This window comes from Triturus cristatus, chromosome 3_1, assembly GCF_964204655.1.
Source record: "Triturus cristatus chromosome 3_1, aTriCri1.1, whole genome shotgun sequence".
In the NCBI taxonomy this organism is placed as follows: Eukaryota; Metazoa; Chordata; class Amphibia; order Caudata; family Salamandridae; genus Triturus; species Triturus cristatus.
The window spans coordinates 737945308-737968420 of NC_140583.1; the positions used below are offsets into that span (position 1 = coordinate 737945308).

The window sequence follows — 23113 nt, forward strand, 5'->3', positions numbered from 1 at the left end:
AGATTTACAATAACTGGCGCATCCCTGCATTCAGCAGGGATGCGCCAGTTATTTTGCGTCACGGCTCCTCCACCATGGATGCGCCTCATTTATAATGCGGCGCACCATGGGGAAAAAACGGACAGATGCGTGACACATCTGTGCCGTATAGGTGGTGCATTGCTGGAGTTGCGTCCCAAGCGCGACACAGCTCCAGCAAGGCTCTGGAGTGCCCTATCTTTACAATGCTGCATCAATCCTTACGCCTGCTTCAAGCAGGCGCAGGGTTTTGACGCAGCATGGTCTCAAAAGTGACTGAGTGAAATCTTGTAGATTTCACTCAGTCACTTTTAGGAGGCGTTCCTGTGCCGGAATTCTCCCCTGCGCAGGAACGCCTACTTCTAGCGCAGGGCTTTACAACGTGACGAATCTCCCAGATACGTCACGTTGTAAATACCCCGCAGCATGGCGCGGGTTTTGCGCCGCCGCTGCATCACAAAAGTGACGCAACGGCGGCGTAAAAGAGGCGCAAGGGGCTTGTAAATCTGCCCCTCCATGTGTAACTCAGAAACCGTCATAAATTTGTAATGTAACTATTTCAGAAGCTGCGAAGAGCGAATTAAAATATTAACCACAAATCTGTCATTTGTGAAGGCCGATGACATGCTGTAACGCATTTCACAAGACTTGGGAAAATGGCATATGGATTTACAGAATCTGTTATGTTTGATGTCTGACAGCACACACTCATCTGATAAGATATAAACAGTCCGCACTGTGTTGAGTGATCTGCATTAGTATGTGTGTGTACTGGGTTATTTGTGTGTGTTGACTGGTGAGTGTGTGGTGTTGTGTTATCCCTGCCAGCGTGTGTCTGCTGTTTTTGTCAGCGTTTGTGTGTGCACGCAAGGAGTCTGTCTGTTGGCTGGAAGTTAAGGAGTTTTCCTTCTTGGAGGGGGTTGTTGTCTGGTCTGCTACTGCTTGCGATCTCTAAGTAGTTGGGTTGGCTCACTTCTCTCGCTTATGATGTAACATTCAGCCCCTTGGTTTATGCCCCGCCACTTTGAAATGTCACCAGCCGCCCTAGCTAGATGAACAGAATAATCCAAATTTCAGAAGCAGATCGGCAATATGAAAGTACATTCACGCTAAAGTGCATTGACAATCATAACTAAGCTCACACTGCCCTCTGTTGGCCAACTATTAAATGGGAATTGACTTGTTAGCAAAGCTGGTTCCTTTTAGAAGGGCTGGCTTTTCTTCACATTTGCATCCATCTTAAGCGCTTCGACAAAACGTTGGTTACTAATGTGAATCGGAAGTTATCACTTGTTAATGATCCATCCAGGGGTGGAGGTACCTCAATGTCTGTCCCGTGCACAGGCTTCAACTCATCACCAGATATGTAAAGATTCACCAAATATATAGTAGATAAATATCCAAATGTATTGTGTCCATTAGGTTACCTCCAGCGTACACTTCTCTGTTAATCCACCAGAAAATCCATTTCCACCACATTCAAAATTCTGTATTATATATGCAAAGTTCTACCAACTCTACACCTTCCTTTTAATATTTAAAAAGTAATCCCTGAGGTAGGTGCTAAAAGCCCACAGGGCAGGGTGCATGGAATATGAAACATAGGACATATGGGTTTAAACTTTACTTGCCCTGGTAGTGAAAAACTAGTTATTTTTCACCTTTGGCTAACACTGGTTTACCTTATTACATTAAAAATGCTAACTTTGTTTTGCGAGCAGATGGTAATGTTCTGTTAGGACTCAAATAAATTGTAATCCACTTTAATGCCACTTTTGGAAAGTTTGCTTTTTCGTATCCTAACCATTTGTGCCTTCTGCCAGTGTCCTGGGTCACATAGCGATAAATGGCTCTGCTGTTGGAGTTTATGTGTTCCTCCCAGACAGTAACACAATGGGGACTAGGTGTGGATAGGTTGGGCCATCGTACCATAAGGGATGGGGCGGCGCTGTGACCTGAGTCATTTACACTTCAAGGAACCTGCCCCCAGCACACAGAAAGGACCTTAACACTAGCTTATTGTCACCCCAGACTTCTTGGAGCCTTGGCAACAGAAGGCTAGCCATTTCCAGAACCAGATGTGGGGTAGTACAGGGTGTACCCCTACTCATAAAGGCTGGCACCAGGTATAAATATTGGACCTATTGAGCCATTTTTCAGTACACTCCTTGACCTGAGTACATTACAGAAGAAGGATGCCCTGCCACTAGAGGACTGCCCTGCTGCTTAAGGACGGCCTTTCTTTCTGAGAAGGAAGACTGGACCTGCTTACCTTCATCTCAGGCTCACTTGAGTGACCCCAAGGGTCAGTTGGCTCACCTCCTGTTTGAGCTACAGGGGCAGAACAAGATCCAGAGGTCTCCCTGCTGCTGCCCAGATGATCTGCTGCAACTGGACCTGCCTCAACCTGCAACTGCACCTGCTGAGCCCTGTTGCTCGCCTCTGCTGGTGTGAGTTCGTTATACAAGAGGTGCACCCAGGTTCAGGGCCCTTGGCTGATATCAGAGTGTAGTGCTCCCTGTCTAACTGTGGGTTCTATCAGAATTGACACACCACAAGGCAAACTCTACACAGGACCTCACATGACTGCTTCTGTCAGCCTCATCAGAACCAATTCAGCAAGACTCAAATCGACGCAGGACCTTGCATTACATCTCACAATCAGTGGCCTCATCTGAACCAATGCAGTGAGATGCAACTTTACACAGGGCCTCGCATCGCTGCCCTTGCAGCTCCAAATGGGAACCGACGCAGCACAATGCAACACCTCGCATCAAGAACGTAAGGTAAGATTTTCCAGTGGTGGCTCCTCGAGTTAGTGCTGTGGGCGGTGGGGTGAGGGGTAGTAAACTACTGCATACGGCCGAACAGAGTTAAGTAAATAAATAAATAAATAAAACGAATTACATTGCGCGCGCTGCATCGCCGATTGGCATGCTGCACACGCAATGTAATTTGTTTTATTTATTTACTTAACTCTGGCCGTATACCGGAGTTTACTACCCCTCACCCTGCCCCTCCCCCACCCTGCCTCACCGCAGCACTCCCTCGAGGAGCCGCCTCTGAAGTTTCCAGCAGGAGTAACCTGGTCCCTGTATCCGGCACACATTCCATCACATTCAGCCTGAACTTGTGACTTTATCCCGGTCCAGTGTGACCAGATAACTAAGCCCGGGCATAGTGGGCGTACCGGAGCTACACGGAGGGCTAGACAGTTGATAGCAAACTTCATGGAACTCCATGGAGCTCCGCTACGCCACCCGTCTCCTACCCGCCCTATTAACATTTGCTTAGAACTTTTAAAAAACGACATTAATGTAAATAAAAACACCTTACCTTAGCTGGGGCATCCCCGAGCTGCCCATCTCCTCTTCATCGCATTCTCTGTGAAAACTGCACATGCGCGCACGCCCGCGCATGCACAGTTCTCATAGAGAACGCGATGAAGAGGAGGAGGGCAGCCCGGGGACGCCGCAGCGAAGGTAAGGTGTTTATATTTACTTTAATGTCGTTTTTTTAAAGTTGTAAATAACTGTTAATAGGGCGGGGGCTGGTCAACTCTGCTCCACTGTGGAGTGTGCGGAGATTTGCCTACTCCGCGTTCTCCATGGAACGCGGAGTAGGCAAATCTCCACAAACTCCACGGGTGGAGCGGAGCTCTCTGCCCGCAGTTACAGATAACCACAGTTGGTGCTTTGTGCTTCTAAGAGCTATTTTCTACCTTAACAGTGAAATTACATATCTCCCATTCCACTGATTTGATTTTTGTCTTTCTTGTATTATTTATGAAAATTGACTCTATTTTTCTAAAGTGGTTTTGACTTTTACTGTTTGTGTTCTGCATAAATACTTTACACATTGCCTCTAAATTAAGCCTGACTGCTTTTGTGCAACGCTACCAGACGGTTAAGCACAAGTTCATTTAGTGACATTTGTGGTTTTCCCTGACAAGGACTATGGTTGTTTAACTGAGGGAGGCTCCCACTCTCATTAGCCAATAACCCAATTTCTTACAGCCACACGCTGCAGGAAATTGTATATTAGTTGAGACCTATATCCATCAAAGAAAGTAAAGGAACTTTTAGGTAAGAAGATAGCCTTCTCCATCTTACCAGTCATAGTCATCTCAGAGAAAAGCTTTACTGTGAGAAGTGTGGAAAAAAGGCTTGCTTCATTTAAGCATTTCTCAATATTACCATGGCTCCTTTTTTGATTAATGTTTTTGTACAAGTTCAGATAATTGTAGTATTGTATGCACCATACAATCCAGCTTAAAAAAACTATTATAAGAAAATTCAGGTTGGTGCTGATCTTTTGCATGAGACACCTTGGGCTGATATTGGTAATGAAAAATCCTATAAATCTGGAAAAAGCATAACGTCAGGAAGAGAAACCATAATTAGATTTTTCGCCACCACTGACATAGTACTATGGAGTAAGTAGTAAAGGGTGGATTACCCTGTCAATGTATCACTGCTCCACAATTGACAGGACTTTCATTTATCTTATATTTCATCCACGTTGCACTGGTGCACTCAAGGCTACCTTCCACCAACACACACGACCTTGCACCATAATGCAATGATGGGTGTGCAATGACAAGCGTAGGTTGTGTACTGCAAGGATATCCTTCCAGGACAAAATACTGTACCTTGATATAGGTTAACACTTTTCTCACTCGGTAAGTGTGCTGTACAGTGAAGCACACATGCAAAGTTAGAAACATTTTGAGGATCGAAACCTTTTCTGAAACTTTACTCCTGCCTCAAAGAGGTGTACATTTTTGCTGAAAATCCTCTCTATGTTTTTTAAATAGATAGGGCTTTGCATCAAAATCCATGGGTGGTTGAATTGGAACACTCATTTACGATCTATGGAACAGCCCCATGATGCCAAATAGACCACAGCACTGCTTTGCATTATTTTATGGAACTTTCCAAACCAAATCTAGATGTGTGTAAATCCTAATACAACATTTTGCACCGGTTTGTGTAACCTTTGTGCTTCAAACCCACACAAACGGTTAGTAAATGCCACCCTAAATATTGTCTGACTGAAGTGTTCTTCAAGCATCAGAGCTCCAACTTGGAAAGAGTGCCTCACTGTTTCCTTGAGCTCTGACTCCTTGACTGAGTGGAGTGGGTGAGAGGGACAGTTAGAGAGAAATACATCTTTTTGCATGATTTCCCTCAGTTTTTTTTCGGACTGATGCTGATGTTGTTTTACTCAATGCACTGCGACACTTCTAATCATGTGTTATAAGCCCTAAAACATGTCAAAATACATTGGCTACACTCCTAATTGGCATATTTAATTTATCAATAAGTCCCTAATATTTGGTACCAAGTGTACCCATGACCTGTAAGTTAAATGTCACTAGTAGGCTGCAGCACCCTTCATGACACCCACTACAGTAACAGTGCAAACATTACTGCAGGTCTGCTACTGTTACCTGTCTGGGCAGTCAAATTCACCTGACAAACAGAAACCTTTTGCTAGGCCTATATCCTTCTTTCAAATATAAATAAGCCACCCTAAGTAGACCTTACTGCCCTTAAGGCAGGGTGCCTAATATTTAAAAGTAGGACATGTCAATGTTTCTTGTTAAACATGCCTGTATAGTGACAAGACTCAAAAGCCATTTTCAATGTAGCAGAAAAAGCTGTTCCATAGGAAAGCACCGGGATGTTAATTGAATATTACTATATCTACTTAAGAACAGCTACATAATTAATTCTTGGACTTTTTAAAATATTTATTACAAGCCCAAACATTGATAAAGTCAAATTTGTAACACATATTTTACAAAAGGTACTTTTAGAAAGTTGCTTCCCCACCACCTAAAGCCTCAAGAAGCATGTTTACATGAGCTTCAACTGACTCCCAGGAGCTGCATAGCCCCTTTTATGACATGCAAACTTGTTCCCAGAACTGATACAAAGGCCTTGGGTGTGGGGCGGTGTTCTGGTCCTCTAGCAGGAAGACCACCTGGGCTGTGTCACTAGGAATCTGATTAATCTTGAAGATGCCTACCCTGTCAGAGGCAAATTTAAGCTGACAACTGAGGAGGGCCTTCTTTTGTCCACCTAGTCAGGCATGCAACAATCTCAGTGGGAGAGGAGGTGCCCCTAGCATTGGTTTGACGTGCAGGGGAGGGTTTATTCACTTCCCTTGCACGCCTGTAGGGCAGTCACAGGAGCTCTTCACCGTTGAAGAATGGTTCTGACATCTTGGCATAAGGTAGAGAGGGGCACTGTGTGATTGTTTAAGGTAAGGCACAGAGGAAATGCTGCCAGTGTGGATAGGGTTACTCTTGGGAATGTTTGCCCTATTTATTAGAGAATGTTTTCCCTATCGATTAAAGAGAGCCATGAGCCACCCCCCACCCAAAGGCCAGTGCCAGGCATACATTTTTCACCCCCTGGACACTCTCTTCAGAAGACTACTAGACTTGTGGAAGACAGGAGAAGAACTACGCCTGCTCTTACAACCTGTGAGGAGACTTGAAATGCTGAATCTGCTCCCATTTGTACCCAGGACAAAGATGTGGAAGCTATGGGTGAGTTACTGCCAGGAGTCATTTTCCTGAAGAGCCCAGCTGACCAGTTTCAACTGGGCTGGGCTTGAACCCTGCTGGGCACATCTGTAGGAGCAGAGGTATTAGAGAGTGAAATGAAGAGACTGGAGACAAAAAGAAGACGGAGACAAGAGCAGAGAAGTACTCTATGTTTTACACCAAGGATGTCAATCCTTAACAGCCACAACCACATATCCAGCCTTGTTCTCCAGACAATCTGAGGACTTCAACATATCCTAAATATCTAAATACTGAACCCTCATAGAATGGCAGACCTTTTGCCTGAAAATGTTTATTAGCTTTGAATAGAATGTAAGGGATGTTTGACAGTTAAATATGTAGCCTGATTTATAGTTTTTAAAATCTGCTAATTTATAATCACTATTATTTATCTTATATCTGCAAAGATATATTTACATTTACTCCGCGCTAAAAATGGCGTTAAATAAAACCTTAAAAATAACAGTGTGGATTTCTTGTGTTTGTGCACTGGGGGGTGGAAAGGTGCCAGGCCCTCACAGCAATAAATGAAATGCCTAACACTCTTTGACAGTTTTTTATTACCTGTCTAACAAACATTATCTCAGATAAGCTGAGAGAGGTATGTGGCCATAACTTATCTGTTCTCCTTGCTTAGGCTGGTAAGTTTGTATACCTGTGATTGCTAAATGAGATATGCTGAGTTATGATCAGGACAGAATCGTGAACACATAACGGACTGTCACAAAGGAGACAAACCGATTTATCAAGCATCACTTGATTATTGGTCTAGTTTAAAACCTGTAAGTAATTAAAGTATTAGGTGAGGGGGTGGAAACCCACTTCAAACAATAATCACAATCCTTGTCAGGGTGAACCACTAAAGTCACTACAAAACCTGTGCTTAATCCTCTGGTAGCTTGGCACAAAGGAGTCAGATTTAACTTAGAAACTATATGTAAAGTATGTATGCAGTACTCATACAGGAATAATGTAAAAACACAACACAAGAAAATCTCCACACCAATTTAGAAACTAAGAGAATATTAATAAAATGCTAAGGCCGACCACAATGTGTCACCGGTCAGATACAAGGACCAGGTTTGTCTCAGTGGAAAGTTTACCTTCTGACTTGACGAGTCATCGGCTAAGAAAGCTCGATCCAAAGCACGACTTGATAATGTTGGGCTGTTGAATTGTGGGGTCCTGGAGTGGTTGTCGACAAAGGAGGGAATGATATGATGGGGCAAAATCCCGAGTCTGTGCCCAGGACGTGCTTGACATTGATTGGCCTCAGCTTGGTGTCAGTCTCTGTGAAGCGCTCTACATTCAGACTTAGAAACCCTTCCTGGGAGTCAAATCTCCTTCAGTGGGGTAAACCAGGAAGTTGAAGGTGCCCAGTGATTTGAAGTTGACTGCTGCACCTTCAACAGTGATCCCGATCTCCGTTGGTTCTCCAGGAAGAAAGTTATCAAAACGTTTCTAGGACCACCTTCATGCTCTCTGGCAATAGGAGGAGTATGCTCTAACACAAACAAGGGTCAAGGACCTAGGGATGCACCACTTGGGAGTTAGAACTCACTCCAGCAGAGGCCAGCTGCAGGGTCCAGGGCAGGTCCTGTTGGAACTGGTCAGCTGAGCAGTTGCATTAAGAGAGGCTTCTGGAAGCTTGTAGTTTAAACAGGGGGTCAGTTAGCTGGCCCTTAGAGTCACATCTGTGGTCCTCGGTTCAAGATAAGCCAGACCAGTCTTTCTTCAGTTTTTTCAGACAGCAGGGCGTCCTCCTTCTGATTCCACACATGTCCAGGAATGCTCTGAGGAGGGCACTGGGGATACCACAATTATGGCCACTGCCAGCCTGTGGGTTGGGGAACCCTCTGGTCATTCCCCAAACAATGGGATAAACGTTTGCAGGGGTAACCTTGCCTACCTTTACAGCACTTTCTGTGTGCTTTACTGTAGAAAATCCCACAGTACCCCTCTTTCATTTGTCTAACATGGCAGAAACGTTCTTCCTCTGGTCAGAGCTCCCTGTGCCCACCCAGAGGTGTGGCTATGATAATGGGACAACCCTCCCTTGTGGTCACTCTGAACCAGTTCTGGGGAAGCTTCCTGTCTGACTGGGTTTGGGGTCAAAGACCAAAGGGATACAGGTCTATTTGTGAGCTACATCTGCCATTGCTAGGTAAGGCATCATTTGAAGCTCAGGAAAGAGCTGGCTACAGTTCCTACGGCCTCCTGCTCAAGGAAGAAATACACCTCTCCACACCCAGCCCTTTGTCCGCTGTCTGGGAGCAAGCCACATCTCACCACAGGAGAGCCATCAGCAGTCAGGTGGTACTGGACACTGGCAAAAAGGCCTTTTTTGGCTTGAACAGGAAAACGGCAACTCTCTGAAAATGGTCATTTCCAAAATAGTAATATAAAATGTGATTTGACCATTAGGTTGAAATTTAAATTACTATTACATGAGTCCTTAAATCATGATTCTAACTGTTTCCAAACTGAAATTAAGTATTGAAAGTTGTTCTAATTTAACCCAATTTTTTCCTATGAGAGAACCAAGCTTGGCATAGTGAAAAACGACATCAGTGGTTTGTCCATTGCCAGGACATGTCAAACATTAAATAGATGTCATAATAACAAGCACCCTGCCCAATGGGCATTTAGGAACTACGTTAGGGGTGACTTAGAAGTAGTAGAAAGGAAGGTTTATTTTGCTAGGTCGAAATGGTAGTTTAGAACTGCACACCCGAGCTGCAATGTCAGAATTATGAGACATATTTTACAGTGCTACTTTAGAGGGTTGCACAATGAGTGCTGTAGTCCACTAGCAGCATTTAATTTACAGGCCCTGGGTATATGTGGTACCATATAGAACTGACTTATACCTACATTAAGGTGCCGATTACGATCCGGTAAAAACCGGGTACGAACCGTCGGTCGGAGCGTTTTCCCCGTCCGACTCGTACCCGGTCGTAAAACTTTACAAACATGGAATTACGATTCGCACGGAAACACCATTTCCGTACGAATCGTAAAAAACACCGACCGACGAAAATATACATACGAATGTGATCCGGGAATGCTGCTACGTGACGTCGGGACGCTTTCAGGCAGCGTTTCACGACCCAGGAATTACGATTCGAACCGACAGCAGTCCGGACGGCAATATTTTCACGGCACCCAAAAAGTGCCGCAAAAGCGAAGTACGGCGCGAATCGACCAGAGTAGGTGGCCCGGTACGCACTGTACCCCCCCAGCCCCCGTACGTACGCGCCGACCCCCCCCCAGCCCCCGTAGGTATGCGCCGACCCCCCCCAGCCCCTCGTAGGTACGCGCCGACCCCCCCCCAGCCCCCGTAGGTACGCGCCGTCCCTCCCCCAGCCCCCGTAGGTACGCGCCGAACCCCCCTGTATGTACACCCGTGTACGTGTCGAACCCCCCCGTGTACGTTCGAGTCGTACCCCCACCCGTGTATGTACGGTGCGTACCCCCCGTGCACGTTCGAGTCGAACCCCCCCGTGTACGTTCGAGTCGTACCCCCACCCGTGGGGGTACGACTCGAACGTACACGGGGGGGTTCGACTCGAACGTACACGGGGGGGTTCGACTCGAACGTACACGGGGGGGTTCGACACGTACACGGGTGTACATACAGGGGGGTTCGGCGCGTACCTACGGGGGCTGGGGGGGGTCGGCGCGTACCTACGGGGGCTGGGGGGGGTCGGCGCGTACCTACAGGGGCTGGGGGGGGGTCGGCGCGTACCTACGGGGGCTGGGGGGGGTCGGCGCGTACCTACGGGGGCTGGGGGGGGTCGGCGCGTACCTACGGGGGCTGGGGGGGGTCGGCGCGTACCTACGGGGGCTGGGGGGGGGTCGGCGCGTACCTACGGGGGCTGGGGGGGGGGGTCGGCGCGTATGCGGGCACGTCTCCATGGTTGCTATGGGAGTTCGGTGCGGACGGTGATTTTTCCATACGGTTGTAACCTCGGACGCACGGGATGGATCGTGATTCCTCAGTCGGACTTCACCTTTGTACGGTAAATCGTACGAGGACGTGTCGGACACATTTTCCGACCCGAGGACGTGTGGGGAATGATTCCCAATGCGGTTCGTATGGACTTTTCACCATGCGAATCGTGATTGCCAGTTCGTACGGCACTTGTACGATTCGTACGGTAAAAAGACCGGATACGAGTCGCACGGGGATATTTTTTACCGGATCGTGATCGGCACCTAAATGTTCCAATTAAAAGTATGGCAACTTCACATGTTTACAGAGGAGAACACAATCATTTTACCAGTGGTTAAGTGTGCAGAGTTCCATGGCCAGCAAAAATGGGTTCAGCAAATGTAAGGAAAATTCGGGGGAAATACCATGCAAATCATGGTAATTTCCAACAAAACCCAGCTGTCCAGGGGCCAAGATCAAATATTCAGTTATTAGATCATTAACTTGAACCCCACAGATAGACTATGGAGATAATTAGCCATCACCAAAGTAATCCTTACACATTGTGAAACTTTTTTTCTCTGAAGAGTTAGTGGAACCAAACTTTGTTTCTTATTGTTCTTCTTTCTCTTTCACAGCCCAAATCACTTATGAGGTTCAGGGATTCTGCAGCACATGGGGAATGAACAACTTCCGCACTTTTGATGGCAATATGTATAGTTTCCCTGGAACCTGCAACTATATCTTTGCCTCACACGTCTCAGTCACATACTCTGAGTTTGACATCCAGATCCGGAGAACAATTATAGACAGCGACAATATATTTTCCTTTGAAGCAAGAATCGGTGGAGTAAATCTTGAAGGAAAGGAATCAGAATTGACCCTCGATGGACAACCGTAAGTGAGCATCAAAATTGCCTAGATCATAGGGGTAGTATACCTACTTTTGTTACTTATATAATTTGATACTGAACTAGGTATGTCTACTGTCATTCAAGGTGTTTATGGGCACCTAGAAGGCCTAACATTGGATGTCCACCCGACTACTATGTATTCATTATTAACAAATGCATTTTATTCTCGAGACTAAACAGCCATTATTTCATCTTCCATCTCCCCAAAGTGGGCAGCAGTAATCCCCCAAAATACTATATATATATAGTGGGCCATGGCTAATCATTTATAGAAAGCTCTACACTGGATCCAGAAGACGCACTGCCATACGGGTGCAGGGGGACTCATAAGAGTATGAAGCATTTCTCAAAATAGCATCCAAAGTGATGCCCATAATAGAATAAAATTAAATTAAGAGGAGACAGTCCTGGATTACCCAGCAATAAACAAGCTATGCAAGGAGGCCCTTAGTCCATGCTAGCTGCAGCATGTTAAAAAAGTTGCATCACAACTTTTATGGTTGTTGTTTTGGTGTGTAATCCCACCTCCTGTCGTTACATCTTTCTCTAAGCAGCTGCTGCAGATTTCAGTGACATAACCAGCGATCATGGGATTATTTGCCGTGCTTGCAGTTTTAAACTTTTCCTGAAGAGGAGTGATGTACATTACTTTATTAAACTTAAATAGCTGCATATCTAAAACAATAGAAGTTATTCTAATAAAAACTCCAAAATGCATCTTATCACTTGGTTGTCTCTAGAGTGACATTTGATTGCTCTTTGAAGTGCACATATTGCTAAATTCACCCATAACTGGATCATCAAAAATCCTTGTCTGTGTGTAAAACTCCGCTACATGTCTCTAGCCAGGGCCCTCTTAGTCTGAAAGCTCCCAGTCATACCCGATGATGGCTTTACTACACAGTGCTTTAAAAGGAGTATTTTAAAGGGACATTTATGGCAAAATGCATTTTATAGCACACAGATCACTGCTGACAGGAGCTATCTTGTACTGGCAAACTCTAGGACAATGCCCATCATCATTAACCCATGCTACGCTCGAATTATTGTAGTTCCCACAGAAGAGAGGTGCAAGCCACGATGACAGATGATAGCAATGTGAAGGTAAGATCAGAGACTCTCAACATGCATTTTGTCCATGCTTGTTTATTATCATTGAAATTCTGGACCACAGGAACCTGTCATCTGTAAAAGAGGTTGATGAGGTCACAACATTGACCATCTCTCACCTATCTCCCATCTTGCATCATGCTAATAAGCTACCCTAAATCTGCATGCCCCTATGTTTCTTCTCCTTCAGGGGTTAGGACTGTCCTGCGTGGAACAGTGGTTAGTGAAAAAGGGTCCACTGACAATATGACAAGTTATCATCCCTTTCAGGCTTTCTAACACAAGCTGCAATATACATGGTGAAGAATCAACTGAAGTTAGGGCTGTGGCGGAATGCACCAAGGTAATGTTGAACAGCCATTTAAATGCAGCCAGTCAGATTCCTTTATTATATGACATTGTGTGCCTGCGGGACTCCCGCAAGTATATCGCGAGCCCAACCAATCACATAACAATTAATTTTGAATCTTAATTTCTAAAAAAAACTGCTAAACAGATTCACACACCAGATCACACAAATCCAGCTATATATATAGTTGTAATTATTGTAATTGTTGTCATTGTAATTGTTGTGAAACCCCAAAACTGGTCCTAGGATGCTTGTTTCCGGTTCAGGGAGGACCTGGCTTGGCAGTTCGGGCTGGACTGTTCCCATGACTGATCAAGACTGGGTCAAGACTGATTTGCATAAAGCCAGGTCTAAACTGGGGTGGCATGGTGAGCAAAAGAATGATGGATTTAACCCAGATCTCTTGACTGGGGGTGAATGTTTTGATTTGTTCTGCATTCCGTCCATCAATTGTGTGTCTTTTGTCATTTATGTGACAGCTTCTTTGCAGCAAAAGATGGGGACAGATGTGTACTCAGGTCCAAAAAGGACATTTATGTGCGTGGTGGTACCATACATTGTGTGGACACATTACGATAAAAATAATTGAACATTTTGAATATGTATTTCAAAATGTTTACTTATATACTAATGTGTGCATATTTGTGTTTGTATATTAGGTATGTTTTTATTATATATGTTAATCTTTCATTACATATGTAACAAAAATATGCAGTTTAAATATATATATATATATATATATATATATTTACATATATATATATATATATATATATATATATATATATATTACCTACTGGCGGTCGCCAGTAGGTAGTTATAGTTAGGACCACGTTTCCATAGGAAAACCTCAACATTCTATTTTGAATAACTTTGGCGCCGGTTGATGAATCCTCGCGAATTTCTCAAAATAGGTGGGGCACTACGCTCCGCTCCTACCCTGAAAGTTTCGGGGGGATCCGTCAAGCGGGGGCTGAGATAAAAGGGGGGTCCCAAAACGCGTTTTTCCCATGCATTTTTCCATAGGACCTTTAGAACGAGCTACAGCCCGAACGGCTGAACAGAATTACTCAAAATTTGGCAGAGAGGTAGTCCCTAGGTCAAGGAAGTGCCTTTTGTAGGTTTGGTGTAAATCTGTTCAGTAGATTCTGAGAAAATAGCCTTTAAATCAATATATATATCTGAGCCCGCTTACGGTACGCTTACCGTACGCTTACGGTAAGCGTACGGTGGCGTGCGCGAGCGCGATTCTGATTGGCTCTTAGATCTTAGTAAACATTCGAATCGGCCGAAACCAGGAAGCGGCGGCCGCCATTTTCTGTGTTTCACTCTGAAAAAAAAAGAGTGAAAACAAGAAAAGGGGGCAATGAGGAGAGTTACAGACCCCCTTACATTTGTGAGGGGGTCAAAGAAGGACTGTAAAGTACAAAACAAACATTTATTGATTTTTAAAAAAAATCACGGGGTACGCGTACGGTAAGCTTACGGTAAGCGTACGGAAGAAACATGGCGTGCGCGAAGGAGATTCTGATTGGCCCATAGATCTTAGTAAACATTCGAATCGGCCGAAACCAGGAAGCGGCGGCCGCCATTTTGTGTGTTTCACTCAGAAAAAAAACAGAGAAAACAAGGAAAGGGGGCAATGAGGAGAGTTACAGACCCCCTAACATTTGTAAGGGGGTCAAAGAAGGACAGAAAAGTACAAAAAAAACATTTATTGATTTTAAAAAAAATCACGGGGTATGCGTACCGTAAGCTTACGGTAAGCGTACGGTAAAAAAAATAAAAAAAAATAAATGAAAAGCAGATTTAAGAGTTTAGAAATTAGGGAGCTCTAAAAAGAGCTGTTGTGTTTATGAAGTCATTTTTTTAGTGGTACCTACAAGTAAGTACCGATGCAGAGTCTAAGGTTCAAGAGGAAGACTCTGTTCCCTTCATCATTGAAGTGCACACCATCTCCTCTATAAATGTCTTGCATGTCATAACGCAAGTTGTTGTGGTAAATGGCACCCATACCATAGTCACGGAGGAAAGCAGAAACAGATTTGTTGACGTGCTTTCTTGCTTTGTCAATCTGCGGACAGAAATGATTGGACCAGTTCCATTTTTGCCTTTGGCATATGTTGGAAAACACAAAGGCAGTTTTAGGGAAAAGTGAAAACAGTTGTGCAAAGGTGTCCTTCATAAGCATTTCCAGACCTACCCCAGTCAAAGTGCCTAGGTCATTGCCACCACAGTGCACTATTATGAGGTCAGGGTGTTGGATTTGAATGAAGGATTTCACCAATGGCATCAATTGGTGCCACTTTAACCCTCTCTGACCAATCCATTTAATGTCTACATTTGGCAAAGCAAGGTCTCTCACCATACCTGTTTTCTCTGCAAACTTTTCACTCCAGAAGACATAGCTGTGCCCTACAATCCACACTGTGAACATCTTCAAAGGAGAACTGGATGCACTCAGGAGGTGTCTTTCAGTAGAATGGCAATATGAAAAGAAAGACAGTTTGGAAATGGAGGCATACATATTTTTTTCAAAACAAAAAGAACTGATTGGCTGTTTCATACCATTCTAGAATAAAAACTAGGCTGTATGTGTAAATTAATAGAAGCATGTTTTGTATTGGTACAAAAAAATGTGTAACCAAAGAACAGTACTATGGATTTGCTGTAAGGTTTGAAAAGTCAAGCACTCTTGCTCTGTGGAATTGAAACATTGTGTGTCGAACTTCTGACCTAACTCTACACAGCAGTGTTCCATGAGCTGTTGCTATGGTAGCAGGCAGAAGTCAAGTTGGGGGAAGGGTACTAGGCAGAAGTCAAGTTGGGGGAAGGGTACTTTTGGAAAAGGGTTGGTTTTCAACCAATAGAAATGTGTGATTACATTTGAAAAAAAGGGGGAAGGACTGAGATTTGAAACTTACATGTATATGTGTGGAAAAATAGAGGGAAAGTTTGCCATTATCTGGTTCTGCTGAGAGGAGAGAGGTGAACACAACAGAGATCCTGGCTCTGATAATCTGCTGTTTGAGTGTCACATTTCTTTCACAACTAACTAATTTTAAAGGTGAGTTTACAGTTTGAGAGGGGATGTATGTGGTAACTTAAGAAATGAATAATAGAAATGGGAATTGTTTTTGTTGTAGTTACACATGGTGGTTTCATAATGTGTCAGTCTGTAAAAGTGATTTACACTTGCCCCGAAAAAAAAAAGAGCAGTAAGTGTGCTTTCAAATTGGCAAAGAAATTTCGTTTTGGGACTAATGTGAAAACATGACTCTGTGTGCATAGAAGAATTATAGGCAGAGATTTATTGCGTCTTGCTCTGGTGATTTCACAGTTGCATTAGATGGAAAGGGGGAGCGAATTTTTGGGGGAAGAAGCAGAGTCTTAGCACACACCCATGTGCTTGCCATGTATAGTCATGCACAGTATTTAGAAGCGAGTGGGGTTTTCAGGTTTAAGTCTGTAATGCAAATACATTCAGCATCACTAAGGCTGGTTGCCCTTGCTGGAGTGTAGGCAGTCACAGAGAATACACATGGTGGTGGTCTGAAAAAACAGCTTGGACATGTGCATTTAAATAAATCAAAAAAAGTGGTTTTATAATGTGTCAGTCTGTAAAAGTGATTTCCAATTGTAAAAAGTGATTTTCACTTGGCCCGAAAAAAAAAGAGCAGTAAGTGTGCTTTCAAAATGGCAAAGAAATTTCGTTTTGGGACTAATGTGAAAACATGACTCTGTGTGCATAGAGGAATTATAGGCAGAGATTTATTGCGTCTTGCTCTGGTGATTTCACAGTTGCATTAGATGGAAAGGGGGAGCGAATTTTTGGGGGAAGAAGCAGAGTCTTAGCACACACTCATGTGCTTGCCATGTATAGTCACGCACAGTATTTAGAAGCGAGTGGGGTTTTCAGGTTTAAGTCTGTAATGCAAATACATTCAGCATCACTAAGGCTGGTTGCCCTTGCTGGAGTGTAGGCAGTCACAGAGAATACACATGGTGGTGGTCTGAAAAAACAGCTTGGACATGTGCATTTAAATAAATCAAAAAAAGTGGTTTCATAATGTGTCAGTCTGTAAAAGTGATTTCCAATTGTAAAAAGTGATTTTCACTTGGCCCGAAAAAAAAAGAGCAGTAAGTGTGCTTTCAAAATGGCAAAGAAATTTCGTTTTGGGACTAATGTGAAAACATGACTCTGTGTGCATAGAGGAATTATAGGCAGAGATTTATTGCGTCTTGCTCTGGTGATTTCACAGTTGCATTAGATGGAAAGGGGGGCGAATTTTTGGGGGAAGAAGCAGAGTCTTAGCACACACCCATGTGCTTGCCATGTATAGTCATGCACAGTATTTAGAAGCGAGTGGGGTTTTCAGGTTTAAGTCTGTAATGCAAATACATTCAGCATCACTAAGGCTGGTTCCCCTTGCTGGAGTGTAGGCAGTCACAGAGAATACACATGGTGGTGGTCTGAAAAAACAGCTTGGACATGTGCAATTAAATAAATTTAAAAAAAAGGTTTCATAATGTGTCAGTCTGTAAAAGTGATTTTCACTTGCCCCGAAAAAAAAAAGAGCAGTAAGTGTGCTTTAAAAATGGCAAAGAAATTTCGTTTTGGGACTAATGTGAAAACATGACTCTGTGTGCATAGAGGAATTATAGGCAGAGATTTATTGCGTCTTGCTCTGGTGATTTCACAGTTGCATTAGATGGAAAGGGGGAGCGAATTTTTGGGGGAAGAAGCAGAGTCTTAGCACACACCCATGTGCTTGCCATGTATAGTCATGCACAGTATTTAGAAGCGAGTGGGGTTTTAAGGTTTAAGTCTGTAATGCAAATACATTCAGCATCACTAAGGCTGGTTGCCCTTGCTGGAGTGTAGGCAGTCACAGAGAATACACATGGTGGTGGTGTGAAAAAACAGCTTGGACATGTGCATTTAAATAAATCAAAAAAAGTGGTTTCATAATGTGTCAGTCTGTAAAAGTGATTTCCAATTGTAAAAAGTGATTTTCACTTGCCCCGAAAAAAAAAAGAGCAGTAAGTGTGCTTTAGGAATTAGCATTTAAAAAACCTTGCAAATTCACTGAAAAAACCATGGGTTTCACACACGTTATAGTTAGGAATTAGCATTTAAAAAACCTTACAAATTCAATGAAAAAACCAAAGGTTTCACACATGTTATAGTTAGCTGGACATTTCACTCGTAAAAAACCATTGAAATTCCCCCGTTATAGTTAGTTCAGCTAACTATAACTCGCGCGCCCGCAATCTACTACTGATGACGTCACATATTACATCACTCATGACATGGTCAGTGACATCACTCATGACATCACTGATGACATCTCAAATGACATCACTGATGACATTATCCTTGTGACAGAGTGGTAGACCTCCTCTCACCCTAATATAACCTTTGATGCAAACATTCAAAAATAGAGACTGAAATTTTCAAAAAAATGGACATACCAATACCAGTTACAACAACCTATTCAGTAATTGTAAGATCCACATACACATCCACTCATCCACCAACAGTCCTATACAGTCACTCATACATGTACTCACACATCATATGTACTCATACACCTAAACATCCTGTAACACAATGCCACTCATCCATAGACTTACTCACACACATAGTCACTCATGCTAATAAAGAATCAAACATCCATTTACTTGCATATACAGTTATACACACACCACCACACTTACTTTTACAGAAACTTACACATACTTAGTCTTTTAAACAATCACTTATAGAAACACATACTTATTCATACAGGAACTCTACCAATCTCTCACTCTCACATATACTCACTTATAAACACCAATAGTCACATATACTAGTTTAAAACATATGTAGTTACTTATGAAGACACTATTGAGACAGTCATTCACTCACTAACACACCCATGCACACACTCATCCACCCATACAGTCCTGCACACATGCTGTCTTCAACACATACAAACAGTGAGTCACTCATTCATGCATCTATGCACTACGTAATACCCCCCACCGCACCATGAAGACACTCAGACACTCACACTGATACTCAAAAAACCAACTAATAACCTATATAGACACTCATGTACCTACTCACCAACCCATGCAGCCACTTATACACAAAGTGAGAGACTGATACAGGTATTTACACATTTAAACATTACTCACTTAGCCATGTATTCAAAAAGATACACTTAATCAGTCAGTAATACAATCAATTTTTCCAAAACAAATCATCAATTTAGACACTTATATACTCATTTATTCTTCCATCGACCTTGAGATATACATATATTAAACATATTTAATTTTCAGAAAAACACACATTCACTGGATGATGTCATCAGTGATGTCATTTGAGATGTCATCAGTGATGTCATGAGTGATGTCACTGACCATGTCATGAGTGATGTAATATGTGACGTCATCAGTAGTAGATTGCGGGCGCGCGAGTTATAGTTAGCTGAACTAACTATAACGGGGGAATTTCAATGGTTTTTTACGAGTGAAATGTCCAGCTAACTATAACATGTGTGAAACCTTTGGTTTTTTCATTGAATTTGTAAGGTTTTTTAAATGCTAATTCCTAACTATAACGTGTGTGAAACCCATGGTTTTTTCAGTGAATATATATATATATATATATACATCCACAATCAATGCGGCGCTGATCGGATGCCACAACCTCACGAGCCGGGGCCTGTTCTACGGGCGCCACCGCATCACATAGCCAAACAACACACACCCTGTGGCTTTTATTCAGCAACAGGTCCATTTAGTACAGCATGACGCGTTTCAACCTAGAAGCAGGTCTTAATCATATGCAAATTCAGAACGTTAGTTGTTTCACTTATTTAAATACTAATCATCAACAGCGGGGAAGGACTATGTGTAGTTCATAGTTGCGCTGTTAAAAGACTCCAATGTCCAAAATGCACTACAACTGATAGTGTTTCATGACTTAGTCCCCCCGTTTTCCAAGATTTTAAATGGAATTTCCTGCATTTTTTGGGGGCTTCATTTCAATCGACATTATCATCCAGCCTCAGAGAAACCAATTCCATTTAGGGCTGACCATGTCATGAGTGATGTAATATGTGAGTGTCATCAGCAGTGCATTGCGGGGGCACGAGTTATAGTTAGCTGAACTAACTATAACAGGGGAATTTCTAGGGTTTTGTAAGAGGGAAATGTCCAGCTAACTATAACGCCTCTGAAACCTATTTTTTTTTTTCAGTGAATTTCTAAGGTTTTTTAAATGCCAATTCCTAACTATAACACCCCTGAAACCTTTGGTTTTTTCAGTGAATTTCAAAGGTTTTTTAAATGCCAATTCCTAACTATAACGTGCATGAAACCTATGTTTTTTTCAGTGAATTTCAAAGGTTTTTTAAATGCTAATTCCTATCTATAACTTATCTCTAAAGATATCATGTTTAATGATTTTGATTGGATTTCTATATTTTTCCAATTCAGTGTGTCAATTTAATTAATTATGGTTTTTTTAAAATACTTTTTTATCACCATTTTTTAAACTTATTTTTTCAATTAATTCTTTTAAAAATTAAAAAAAATATTATTTGAATTTAATGGATTTTTCAAACATATTTTTTTATATTTTTCAAAATATTTTTTTAACTATATGTTCAAAACTTTATTTTATATATTTGTTTTCCATGTTTTTGGATCCGCGCACCCAACGCGAGAGGATCCGTGCACCAAATGCGATAGGATGCGCGCACCATGCGCGCATTTCGCCGTTTTTTTTTTGTGTCGGAGGGGATCCATTTGAAGATCCTGCGGAGCATTCGGAGGGTGTTGAAGCAGGACGCGGAGACCGCGTTGACTTGCTTGGTCATAGAGAGGGCAGAGTCGAGGATGACCCCCAGGTTGCGTGCGTGGTCGCTGGGTTCTGGGGCTGTTCCTAGCGATGTTGGCCACCAGGAGTCATCCCAGGCTGAGGGGGTGCGGCCGAGGATGAGGACCTCCGTCTTGTCAGAGTTCAGCTTCAGCCTGCTGTGCTTCATCCATTCTGCGACGGCCTTCATTCCTCTGTGTAGGTTGGCTTTGGCGGTGTGGGGGTCTTCGGTGAGGGATATGATCAGCTGGATGTCGTCGGCGTAGGAGATGATGTTGAGGCAGTTTTGTTGTGCGACGTGGGCGAGTGGTGCCATGTAGATATTGAACAGCATCGGGCTCAGGGAAGACCCTGAGGGACGCCGCAGATGATCTCGGTGGTCTTAGAGTGGAAGGGTGGGAGGTGGACGCTCTGGGTTCTGCCGGAGAGGAAAGATGTAGTCCATGCCAGGGCCTTCTCTTGGATTCTGGCGTCATGGAGGCGTGCTGTTAGGGTGCGGTGGCAGACCGTGTCGAAGGCTGCTGATAGGTCCAGGAGGATGAGGGCGGCTGTTTCTCCTTTGTCCATGAGGACCCGGATGTCGTCGGTAGCGGCGATGAGGGCAGTCTCGGTGCTGTGGCTGCTGCGGAAGCCGGACTGGGATGGGTCCAGGATGTCGTTGTCCTCGAGGTAGCGGGTCAGCTGTCTGTTAACGATCTTCTCAGTAACTTTCGCCGGGAAGGGGAGCAGGGAGATGGGCCGGAAGTTCTTGAGGTTCTTGGGGTCCGCCTTGGGTTTCTTCAGTAGGGCGTTGATCTCGGCGTGCTTCCAGCTTTCCGGGAAGGTTGCTGTCTCGAGGGAGATGTTGATAGTTTTCCGGAGGTGGGGTGCGATGGCTGTGCAGGCTTTGTTGAAGACGTGGTGAGGGCATGGGTCAGATGGGGATCCGGAATGGATGGAGTTCATGGTTTTGATGGTGTCTTCGTCGCTGACGTTGGAACAGGCGGTCAGCCGGCTGGTGCGGGTGATGGTCTCAACGGTGGTGGTCTTGATGACGGGTGCGGGGCTGGGGGTGTTGAAGCTGTCGTGGATGTCGGCGATCTTGCAGTGAAAGAAGGTGGCCAGGGAGTCACACAGGTCTTGTGATGGTGGAATGTCGTTGGTGTTGGAGCTGGGGTTGGAGAGTTCTTTCACGATTTTGAAGAGCTCTTTGCTGTTGTGTGCGTTGCTGTCGAGGCGGTCCTTGAAGGCGGTCTTCTTAGCGGTCCTGATGAGTTGATGGTGTCTGCGGATGGTGTTCTTGTGGGCTGTGTGGCTGTCTGGTGTTCGGTAGCGAAGCCAGCTCTTCTCTAGTTTCCGGCAGTTGCGCTTGGAGGTCCGGAGGTCTTCGGTGAACCAAGCGGCCTTCTTGCTGGAGTGGTTAGTGGTGGAGGTCTTGAGTGGGGCGAGGGTGTTGGCGCAGTCGATGATCCATTGTCTGAGGTTGGTGGCGGCGGTGTCGGGGTCGGTGGGATCGGCGGGAGGTCCCAGGGCGTGGCAGGTGGTCAGTTGGTCCTTGGTGACCTTGCCCCAGCGGCGGCGTGGCATCTGTTGGGTGCGGTGGTGTGTGGTGGGTTTCCTGAAGGTGAAGTGGACGCATCTGTGATCTGTCCAGTGGGGTTCGGTGGTGTGGTCGAAGGAGACGTGGGGGCTTGCGGTGAAGATGGGGTCCAGTGTGTGACCAGCGGCGTGGGTGGGTGTTGTCACAAGCTGTTTGAGTCCAAGGTTGGCGAGGTTGTCGATCAGGGCGGCGGAATTGGCGTCGTTGTTGTTCTCGAGGTGGAAGTTCAGGTCCCCGAGGAGTTTGTAGTCCTTGGAGGCGATGGCGTGGGTGCTGATGAGGTCGGTGATGGTGTCGCAGAACTGTGGTTGGGGTCCGGGTGGTCTGTAGACGAGTGTTCCTCTGAGGGTGGTATTGGGGTCTGTGTGGATCAGGAAGTACATTTGCGTGGCGGTGGTGAGGGTGTTGTCGGTGTTGGTCGAGACTCGGAGGGTGTCCTTGTGGATGATGGCGATTCCCCCTCCCACTCCGTTGATGCGGTCTCTGCGGGAGATTTTGTAGCCCTCTGGGATGGCAGTGGCGATGTCAGGTGCCGAGGTGGTGTCCAGCCAGGTCTCCGTCAGGAAGGCGACGTCGGGGGTGGTTGAGTCCAGGAGGTCCCAGAGTTCGACAGCGTGCCTGCGGGTGGAGCGCGTGTTGAGGAGGATGCATCGGAGGTGGTTGGGTTCTCTGGTTGGTGGTTTGGCAGGCCGGATGCTGGTGTAGCTGCAGTTCCGGCAGGTGAAGGGTCATTGGGTGCGCTTTGGGGTGGCATGGTAG

The 23113-nt window shown here is 44.5% G+C and overlaps 1 protein-coding gene across 1 annotated transcript in view; it reads left to right on the forward strand.

The window, feature by feature from the left end:
• The window catches only part of LOC146860897 (uncharacterized), a 1545865-nt gene that overhangs the window by 87931 nt on the left and 1434821 nt on the right, over nt 1-23113 (forward strand). The window contains exon 2 of the mRNA XM_085646178.1: nt 11168-11426. Coding sequence (XP_085502304.1) covers nt 11168-11426 — 259 coding nt within the window. The remainder of the gene's footprint in view (nt 1-11167; nt 11427-23113) is intronic.